At 30.4% G+C, this 11,591-nt stretch overlaps 1 protein-coding gene across 1 annotated transcript in view; it reads left to right on the plus strand.

The window, feature by feature from the left end:
• The window catches only part of LOC143071441 (uncharacterized), a 41,491-nt gene extending 29,900 nt beyond the window's left edge, over positions 1–11,591 (plus strand). Inside the window, exons 19-29 of the mRNA XM_076245708.1 lie at positions 455–605; positions 1,125–1,234; positions 1,979–2,095; positions 2,816–2,897; positions 3,105–3,201; positions 3,845–3,947; positions 4,315–4,415; positions 5,240–5,318; positions 7,028–7,216; positions 7,708–7,800; positions 8,954–11,591. Of these exons, the coding sequence (XP_076101823.1) occupies positions 455–605; positions 1,125–1,234; positions 1,979–2,095; positions 2,816–2,897; positions 3,105–3,201; positions 3,845–3,947; positions 4,315–4,415; positions 5,240–5,318; positions 7,028–7,216; positions 7,708–7,800; positions 8,954–9,127 (1,296 nt within the window). The 3' untranslated portion in view covers positions 9,128–11,591. The remainder of the gene's footprint in view (positions 1–454; positions 606–1,124; positions 1,235–1,978; positions 2,096–2,815; positions 2,898–3,104; positions 3,202–3,844; positions 3,948–4,314; positions 4,416–5,239; positions 5,319–7,027; positions 7,217–7,707; positions 7,801–8,953) is intronic.

Raw genomic sequence — 11,591 nt, forward strand, 5'->3', positions numbered from 1 at the left:
GGCATTATGTTTTCTGGTCTGTGTGTCCGTTCGTCCGTCCGTTCGTTCGTTCGTTCGTTCGTTCGTTCGTCCGTCTGTCCCGCTTCAGGTTAAAGTTTTTGGTCGAGGTAGTTTTTGATGAAGCTGAAGTCCAATCGACTTCAAACTTGGTACACATGTTCCCTATGATATGATCTTTCTAATTTTAATGCCAAATTAGAGATTTTACCCCAATTTCACGGTCCACTGAACATAGAAAAATGATAGTGCGAGTGGGGCATTCGTGTACTGAGGACACATTCTTGTTATAAAAGTAAATTAATCTGTATGAATTAAGAGGTGGATGTCTGAATTTTAATTATTAAGATAGTTTGAAAGGCGAAACATGTAGACCATAGCAAATAAAGTTGCAGACCATTTGAAGTGTTGTTGTCAATTTGGAGTATAACCTAGTATGATTGTTATATGTTTGTAGTATATGGAGAAGTTAGTAGCTGGTGGCTGTATATTCAGATCTTATGCTGCTGAAGAGAAATATAAACAATCATTCCAACAACTTCAACAGGAGAAAATGGAAAAGTTGTACCAACAATTAGAAAGTCGGTTTGAGAAAGATAATAAGGAAGGTAATTACTATTTGATTATTTTAATGAAAAGTATTCCTTTATAGTCTAAAAGAGAAAATACAGAAATTAATACATTTAAAGTTTAATTACATTTTTAAATTTAAAATGTTGGAGAGTAAGGATGTTGGTTAAAGGTAAATGAGACCACAAGGAAATATAGAAAATAAAACAACAAAACAAATATACAGTGCTTTTATTGCTGTTGTTCATTTTGTCTGATTCTGAAGGTTAACAGGAATGAAGTTATAAGTATGAATTTGTACAAAATATTGTTATGCTTTTATAAAAAATGTCAACAATTTTTGGAATATTGAAGAAGCTGATTAGTAGATATTGTCATAGCTTGATCTTTAGGTCCCTGGGCCAGAAAGATTAATTTTAAGCCAGTTATTTTCAATTGCTTAGTTTAGAAAGTTATGTATGAATAAACTGTTTTAAAACTTATTCAAGTAAATTAATAAAAATATTACTGTGTTTATATATCACTATCTATTAATTAAGGTTTCCTGTTAATTGTAGAAAGATGTATCAAGAGAAAGAAGTTTACATGTAAAGACATAGAGCAACTCAGCTCAGGTGAAGAAATTTATGAGGCAATTAATTCTGCTAAACATCCTGATGATATCCAGGTAAAGAGAGCTAGTTAAATTATTGAAAACCATGTTTTTAATTATGCCCCATCTACGATAGTAGAGGGGCATTATGTTTTCTGGTCTGTGCCTCCATTCGTCCGTCCTTCTGTGTGTCCGTTCGTCCGTCCGTCTGTGCGTTCGTTCGCTTCAGGTTAAAGTTTTTGGTCAAGGTAGTTTTTGAAGAAGTTGAATTCTAATCAACTTGAAACTTAGTACACTTGTTCCCTATGATATGATCTTTCTAATTTTAATTCCAAATTAAAGTTTTGACCTCAATTTCACGGTCCACTGAACATAGAAAATGATAGTGCGAGTGGGGCATCCGTGTACTTGGGACACATTTTTGGTTTTTTTATGTTTGCCCTTATTTTGTAATTGACCATTACTTGGTTGGTCATTATTAAAACAAAATGTGACTGTGTATAATATGAAGCTATTACGAAGATCTGTTATATTCCATACAAATCAGTGTAAAACAAAAAAAAATATTCTTTTTGCATGAAATATTTTTATGCCTCTGCAGTAGGAAATTTTTAACAGCACTGATATTTGACATTAAAAATTGGATTCAATCATTGGGTGTCCAGGTGTCCAAGAACAAGCAAATAACAAATAATTCATTAATAAATCGAAACACATTAAAGTTATATTATTTTTTGTCATGTGTCAATGTGATTTAACATCTTTAAAATGAAAAAGCAAGAAGGTATCTATCAATAAAAATTTTCCCTCATCTTTTAGACATATTTAAGCAGTAATCAGTTAGAACTGTTGATGGAACACCAAAGATGTGTACAAGAAGAAAAAAGACAGAAGATGAACACTGAATTCCAGAAAATTTGGAATGATGGGGATGAGGTATTTTAAAGTAAAATACAGAAAATTTGAAAAGAATAATGTAAATTTAGAAATTGATTTTTGAAGACAAAAATGGACAACAATGTGAAGTTTCAAACTATTCATATTTCCAGAAAACCTGCATACACATATAGATGTATCTTGTATTAGAATGTGATACTCAACAGTCTCATTAATAAAAACTATGCAATAATTTCTGAATTTACAGTTCATAAAGTTTTACTGTGCTCATATTACTGAGATTGCTTTTATTGATTCTTTCAATGTTTAAATTTCAAGGCCAATAATGAAAATCTTCCAACATCATTATTCTTTCTGGATTCTACAAAAAAAACAACCAAGAATACATGTTGTATTCATTGACAATTTTTGGACTTACTGAAATCAACTAACTTGTATTTTTATGCCCCATATATGGGCATTAAGTTTTCTGGTCTGTGCATCCGTCTGTCCCACTTCAGGTTAAAGTTTTTGGTCGAGGTAGTTTTTGATGAAGTTGAAGTCCAATCAACTTGAAACTTAGTACACATGTTCCTTGTGATATGATCTTTTTAATTTCAATGCCAAATTATAGTATTGACCTTATTTTCACGGTCCACTGATAGTGTGGATGGGGCATCCGTGTACTATGGACACATTCTTGTTTTACAGCTTTTAGTAGTAGACAACTTTTTAGTGCAATATTTTTTTTTTCATATTTAAGTTTTTTCCCATTTACAGAAGAACCAGCAGAGAAATGTAATACCTCTAATGAAAGTCAGACTTGTTGGATGTTGTAGGAAAGACACGGATAGTCAGATGTGTGAGTTTATTACCAAGTATTTATGCAATCATTTTTTGTATGTGGGATATCCACAGTATACATTATGAAGACATAATGAAGTTTAAAGTTTTCAAAAAGAACATTAGTGTCAGACGTGTATTTACTAATTTATGTGTTCAACAATTGAAATATTACAAGAAAATTCTTCAAAATTTGTCCTGATTTAACTTCCATGTGTCATTGCAGCATCTTTGTTATCGATATGGAGACCAACTTCAACTCACAATGATCTAAAAGAAGGACACAGATATAAAATTTACAGTTTGTCATCAGCACCTGCACGGTAAGCCTTATTTGTTTAGATATGCAAGATAATAGTAGAATTATTAGTTAAAAGTATAAAGGCTCTAAAGCTGATTAAACTGTTTTATAATGTATGTTTAACAAAAATTTTGATTTGCTTGCCAAATATTTTCTAAGGTTTATTCATGCATTGAATTTGAAATCAACTTATTAAAAGCAGATAATGTCTATAAAGTGAACTTTCTTTTTTGTCCACATATATATTTTATTTAATGATAATATTTGCGCAAGCCCCTAAACAAACAATTTATTTTGATGTCAAAACTGTACTTTTTCAATGTAACATGCATCTTTATTAACTTAAAAGTTTGTTTATTACAATGTTTTTTGTTAGATTTATTTGTATACTACATGAACCACTGAAATGCACACAAAAAATTGATATAGAACATATTAAAAATATTGTGAATGGAAATTTTGCATATATTTAAGACTATTTAACAAGTGCCCTCGACATATGCTGTTATTCCAAAAAAAGGCAGTCACATTTTGCTCAAAAGTGACTAAAGTCCTCAAAATCCTATCCTAACATCTGAAAATATGTGAAAGATACATCACTAGATGTTCTACATCCTTCTCTCCATCATAAAGGGTAAAAAAATATTTTATGTTTGTCATTTCAGGTCTGGGTCAGGTGGAGTACAGCTGACAGCAACCAAACAAACACAGTTCAAACCATTAGCATTAGATGACAATATCTTGGATATGATTTATGAACCAAGAGAGGTAGGAATTAAACAGGGTCTAATATTATATTTGCATCAATTAAATTTGATACAGTAAAACTTTGAATTCTATACCAGGATCACAATGGAATTTTGTGTCTCATATTTTTGTCCCTTCTGTGTTAATTATATAGTGTAGAACCAGCAAGGGATAGACCACTCTATAAAATCTTGTGGAAAGAAACTTAAATCCTTTGAAGATGTGTTAGAAATTGCAATACAACTGTGTAAAAATGACAAAATGTTGAATAAATAATAAGATTAGTATCCTTTATTTTTGTTGTTAATGTATCAAAGATTTTCCTGCTGATGTGTAGGTGTGAAATATATGGAAATCTATTATTAGATTTTATTCCATGCTTGAACAGGTACTAACAAAACAAGGCATTGTCAGGAAGAGACCAACCTTCAAAGAAGCAGATATAGTGGGCATTGTTATAATGGTCAACAATACAAACTTTGAACACAGGTTAGATTATTCAGTTGCATCATAAATTGATAAGTGTAAAAGCTTTGTGAGCATATAAACTCATCATAGATACTAGGATTAAAATTTTATAATTACGCCAGATGCGTGTTTCGTCTCAAAAAGATTCATCAGTGATGCTCAAATCAAAAATGTTTATAGGGCCAAATAAAGTACGAAGTTCAAGAGCATTGAGGACCAAAAATTCCTAAAAGTTTTGCCAAATACACTGTCAAATATAAAAGCATTGTGATTGTACATTTGGTGGAAATGTGGACATTCAATCCTACAGAAAAATTTGAGGGGTTTATTGCAAAGCAAAATTCCTAACCCTATGAATGTACATATGAATGAAAAACTTGCCATGATCTTAAAACAACCAGATTAGCTTATATGACTAAAATCAATAGTTGGTTGTTCATCAATGAGACCTAACAACAGCAAAAAAACGAAAGGCGTCTCAAAATACAGTCTTCAACAATAAATAGGTATCGATGTGTAATGTTTTATCTCTAAACCTAATGTGAAATGTTGATAAAATCTAAAATATTGGTGTAATAGATAACAAAAAAAACATTAATCCTAAAAAGCATAACAAAACAACTTATCATATCATATCAAGAAATTCTTACATTTATTGAAAGCAGTGTAATGAATATAAAATAAAAAAAGATGTTTAACAATACAAGAATAATTGTCAGTTAACTTATAAAAATTCACTTTTTATAAAGCAAAAGCATACCATCTTCACAGAATTTTGTTTTCCAATGTACAGTAAAATTAAACTAGATTTCAATGTTTAAATTTAAGTTATTTCTCCTTTTCAGTGGAAAACAACAGGACATTGTGTATGTAGCAGATATCAATGATGATTTTATTGGTATCAAGTTCTGGGGAGGAGTGAAGGTATTAATGTAAAATAAAATACAAATTTTTAGCTCACCTGGCCCTTTTCTCATCACTTGGCGTTTGTCGTCTGTCGTCGTTAACTCTCCTCTGAAACTACTGGGCCAAATTAAACTAAACTTGGCCACAATCACCATTGGGGTATCTAGTTTAAAAAATATGTGGCGTGACCTGGCCAACCAACCAAGATGGCCGCCATGGCTAAAAATAGAACATGGGGTCAAATGCAGTTTTTGGCTTATAACTCAAAAACCAAAGCATTTAGAGCAAATCTGACAAGGAGTAAAATTGTTTATCAGGTCAAGATCTATCTGCCCTCAAATTTTGAATCCGACAACCTCTGCCCTGAAATTTTCAGATGAATCTGACAAAACATTGTTGGGTTGCTGCCCCTGAATTGGTAATTTTAAGGAAATTTTGCTGTTTTTGGTTATTATCTTGAATATTATCAATAATGTAAAGCAAAGTAAGATTTACAAATAAGCCAACATGACGGAAATGGTCAATTGACCCCTAAAGAGTTATTGTCCTTTATAGTCAATTTTTAACAATTTTCATAAAATTTGTAAATTTTAACTAACATTTTCCACTGAAACTACTGGGTCAAGTTCATTATAGATAGAGATAATTGTAAGCAGCAAGAATGTTCAGTAAAGTAAAATGTACAAACACATCACCATTACCAAAACACAATTTTGTCATGAATCCATCTGCTTCCTTTGTTTAATATTCACATAGACCAAGTTGAGCGACACAGGCTCTTTAGAGCCTCTAGTTGCAAGAAGCTGCACTAAGAGTGCATGATACACCCTTATTGTACATATTGATATTGTTTCAATATAAATGGGATATTTAGAAGGCATTTTTTTCAGAAGCAAATAAAAATAAGAAATAGCATTTATAGATATATAAATAATGTAGGACTTGAAAAGTCCAATAACTCTTGATAACAAAACATGAAAATTTTCAAATTCAAAAGGGAATCTACATTCACCCATCCTAACAGCAGTATAATATTTGTAGTAATTTGATACATGCATCCTAGAGCTAGTGCATGATATTTTAAAAATTATTTTATTTATCTGACAGTCAAGGTCCCAAAAACACTGGAATGACACATCAGATTGTTCGTTGAATTGAACAATTAGATTCGTTATGTTAACTAATTCCTACTAATTCCAAAAAATATGTAAAGTTTCCAATTAATCTATTTAAGGAAAAAGGAAAATTAAGTTATGATATAATTTGTGAAAAATTTACTTAAATCTGACAACTAAAGTTACTTTAAGGAAAAAGGAAAATTAAGTTATGATATAATTTGTGAAAAATTTACTTAAATCTGACAACTAAAGTTACTTAACTCTTGAACAAAAAAGAAGACAATCAGAAAATTCAAAAGGGAGCTTTCTTTCATCAATCCCAACACAAATGCTTTGATTGAATCATTTCAGGAATACTGGAGTAAGTGTACAATACAGTAAATGAAAAATTGCCTTAAATCTAATGGTTAAAGTCTCAGATAATAATTAACCATAAATTTTATATTGGTTGTCAGGTGTACAAAAACTGGTATTTTATTTCTAGATTTTAAATGAAAGAAAAATACTATGACTTAATGTTTTTTTTGTCCCATCATTTTGTTCAGGCAAAGTTTGTGCTAATGGAATTATAAATGGATTATTTATGGAAAGTTGTATTATATTTTGCAGCACTGCAGTTTATTGGACACTTTACAGGAAGGTGTGATCTGTTGTTGTAGTAACCTGTGTGACAAATCTAACTACCCATCTATAAGTTTACCAATACTGGATTATTCTACAGAGTTATCTATCTTGTCACAATCTCCACAGTATCCAAGTCAGAGGAAACATATAGAGAAACTAAAAGTGAAACTCAAGGTAAAGTATTGGACTTTTTATTTATTTTCTCCACTTTTAAGCGCCACTTTCTGGCTACTTCGTGGCAGTAAGTTTTTAGTTTTTATAGGTGGAGGAACCCAGAGTGCCGGGAGCAAAACCACCAACCTTTGATAGGAAAACTGACAATCCTAGTCAATTAAGATTGGAGTCAGTGAACCTGTGGGGTTAGAACTCACAACCTCAGTGTACTGACAAGTGATTACAAAAGTAGAATTGCCACTTGGCTCCTTCAATAAACAGAACAATTATTATGATCATAGTCATAATACTTTAATAGTTGTAAGTGATAATATTTATAGGAAAAAAGCAACTATCGAAAAATAAAGATCTTTTCTTTTTAGATTATTATTTTTTCATTGCCTTTAATTAAAAAAAAAAAATATTCTTTTTTCACACTTTCTGAGTGAAAGGAAGGAAAAAATAATTCTATTTGCATAACCATATATTTTTTTATTTTGTTTATATTGTAGGATAAAACTGAATTTCTACTACAGTCAAAGGAAAGACTTCGTGACAAGCTTAATGCAAGAAATTCCCTAGCTTCTGTGAATAAAAGTCCTGAGGTATAACACATACAGAATAAGATTTTTTATGCCCCACCTACGATAGTAGAGGGGCATTATGTTTTCTGGTCTGTGCCTCCGTTCGTCCGTCCGCTTCAGGTTAAAGTTTTTGGTCAAGGTAGTTTTTGAAGAAGTTGAAGTCCAATCAACTTGAAACTTAGTACACTTGTTCCCCATGATATGATCTTTCTAATTTTAATGCCAAATTATAGTTTTGACCCCAATTTCATGGTCCACTGAACATAGAAAATGATAGTGCGAAGTTCAGGTTAAAGTTTTTGGTCAAGGTAGTTTTTGATGAAGTTTAAGTTACATCAACTTGAAACTTAGTACACATGTTCCCTATGATATGATCTTTCTAATTTTAATTCCAAATTAAAGTTTTGACCCCAATTTCACGGTTCACTGAACATAGAAAATGATAGTGCGAGTGTGGCATTCGTGTACTATGGACACATTGTGTTTCAAGTACAAACATTTACAAAAGGTTTTGAAAAGATTTACTGCTGAAGAAACACAAAGGCTCATATTAAAACCTTTTATCTTTGGTAAGGAACAATCTCTTTTCATATTTGTTGGTCAATAAATTGATGACTTAAGTTGTAAAGTTGGTCAAACTAATTAAGATACATGCTTTGTCCATGATTCCTGTACAATTTTACAACATTGCATTATATTATAATTACATGGTCTGGGTCTAGGCATACAAAACATAGCATAGTTGAATATAAAACTTCATCAAGACAGGAAAAAAATCAGCAACGAGATCTAGTGACATTCAGGACAGGATGATATTTGCTGATGTGTATGCTATAAAGGTTTCCATGATGCAATATCTGTTAGATAAATTAACCTGCAAGTAAAGTTATTTCAGAGGGAAAAAGTTACAGAACCAAAGCTTTGAAACCAACATGTACAATATGTTTAAATATTATCAATTTTAGAATCTGAATTTGTTTTAGGTCTAAAATCTTAAATTAAAATTGGGCATCAAAATAAAATATGAGTTTTTTTAGTGATATTTAAGAATTGAAAAATTTGTAGTTTGTATGTGCATAGCCAATCTGCATGAGTTCTCTAATGATTTTGGGTATTATGTGATACTAGTTATTTTCTTGTACAAACATAATCATATTTTGTTCTATATTTGCAGAAAAACAGCACTGATGTTTTACTAGAAAGCAAAACCCCAAACAATCCAAAGACAATTTCCAAGATGGCTGCCTTGCTGAGTTATTCATCTCCATCTCCAATATCACCCATTGTGCTGTCATCAACAAAATCAATTCATAAAGCATTCAAACCTCCGAGCGTGACTAGAAAATAAATCATGTTAGTCTACAAATCATTATGTTAACTTAAAAGTCATTATAACATTCTCTATTTTTTATTGTGAGATTTGTTTATTTTTCATTTGTTTTAAAGCAGTTATTAATACATTTACTGTTTCAATAATAGTAAGATATACTTGGTCATTTACTACTTAGATTGTTATTCCTTAGCAGCATTTGCATTTTTTTTTATTTTGTAATTTAAATGAAAAGGTCTGTTTCAAATAATTATTCTATTTTGAAAAAAACCCAGAGATGATACAAACAAGTCCATTTTACTTTTTAGTGCTATCTACAATTAGTTTTTGGATATTTTATGAACCTTTGAAAACAGATAATTTTGTTTTTAATGTTACAGATTAATAAATAAAATTGTGACACAAATATTTTTGTGAAATAAACTTAGTAGTAGTCAAAAATTAAAATAAAACATACAAAATACCAGTATTTTTTATCATAACACTCACTTCCAAGCTCTATAACTACTTAGAAAAAGTTTCTTAGAACAAACATTGATAATATCATGTAGAATTCAATCCAAAAGATCAAAGTTTTATCAATACATTGCCGAAAACACATGTTTTTAAATTAATATATAGTATTTACTTTTTTACAGCTGTTCCACATATAAACTGATTTTTAGCTCACCTGGCTCGAAGGGCCAAGTGAGCTTTTCTCATCACTTTGCATCCGTCATCCGTTGTCGTTGTCGTCGTCGTCGTCCGTCGTCGTTAATTTTTACAAAAATCTTCTCCTCTGAAACTACTGGGCCAAATTAAACCAAACTTTGCCACAATCATCATTGGGGTATTTAGTTTAAAAAATGTGTCTGGTGACCCGGCCAACCAACCAAGATGGCCGCCATGGCTAAAAATAGAACATAGGGGTAAAATGCAGTTTTTATCATATATCTCAAAAACCAAAGCATTTAGAGCAAATCTCTCAGGGTTAAAATGTTTATCAGGTCAATTTCTATCTGTCCTGAAATTTTCAGATGAATCAGAAAATCCGTTGTTAGGTTGCTGCCCCTAAATTAGTAATTTTAAGGAAATTTTGACGTTTTTGGTTATTATTTTGAATATTATTATTGATAGAGATAAACTAAAAACAGCAATAATGTTCAGCAAAGTAAGATCTACAAATAAGTCAAACATGACCAAAATTGTCAGTTGACCCTTAAGGAGTTATTGCCCTTGATAGTCAATTTTTAACATTTTTTTGTAAATTTTTGTAATGTTTTACAAAATATTTTCCACTGTAACTACTGGGCCAAGTTCATTATAGATAGAGATAATTGTTAGTAGCAAGAATGTTCAGTAAAGTAAGATCTACAAACACATCACCATCACCAAAACACAATTTTGTCATGAATCCATCTGTGTCCTTTGTTTAATATGCACATAGACCAAGGTGAGCGACACAGGCTCTTTAGAGCCTTTAGTTTCTCTTCCTACATTTGATACCTTGCTTCTTAATATTCAGTATATGTAGTTATATCTAATTTTGTTTGAGAAATTAGAGGATATTTCATTAGATTGTTTTATTAGAGTAGTACAACTATACTGTTGCATGAAAATTTATTATTTTAAAAATATGAAGGAGAAGAATAATTTGCACATCACATCATAAAATTTTAAGTTACAGTGCATGGCCAAAATTATAAGCCCATACCTTTTTTGTTGTATACATTTTATATAAAAAATCTTTTCAAAACATTGTTTTATTTGGTCATAGTGTTGTCATCAATTGTCTTCTATTGACAAGAACTAGGATAAATTTCTAACATTACAATTTGGTTGAAATTTAGCATTTTATTTGAACAATTGTTTTTGTAACTTTATTTAAATCATCAGGAAATGAAAGAAACCTAATAAGCCTATGACAATTCTGCTCCTATAGGTACACAGTTTATTAAAGTCTGACTAGAAATTACACCATGATATTTTTTTGGAATAAAACACATAGTTTTATATGAAATGTATTTTGAAAAATCGTCAGTGAAAAATACTTTGGGCCATGCACTGTATATGATTTCACTGAATGTGAAAGGCAATGCAAGTTTTCAAATGATATAAATATGCACTTACTATACACATATAAAAAGAATATTAGTAAAAATCAGTGAAACAATCAAACAATAACAAATATTGTATGAGAGTCTCACCTCAAATCAATAATCATGTTTAATTGAGATTTGTTTAGAGATTGAAGATAAAATCTTTTCAGAGAATATGTTATTTTGAAAATTGAATACCCTTTATTTCAGCAGATAACTCAATTCAAACTAAAATAAAAGTTTGTATCAAATATAATTTTCAAATAAAGATTCTATTGTGTGGAAAATATAAGACTAGATATATTAAAATGTTATCATTTATGTCATGGTGCTTATAATACACCTGTTATTGTTATGTGTTGTTATAAATTTATACTTTGTTATTAATAAAATTATAAAAGCTA

This window comes from Mytilus galloprovincialis, chromosome 4 (genome assembly GCF_965363235.1).
Source record: "Mytilus galloprovincialis chromosome 4, xbMytGall1.hap1.1, whole genome shotgun sequence".
Classification (NCBI taxonomy): domain Eukaryota; kingdom Metazoa; phylum Mollusca; class Bivalvia; order Mytilida; family Mytilidae; genus Mytilus; species Mytilus galloprovincialis.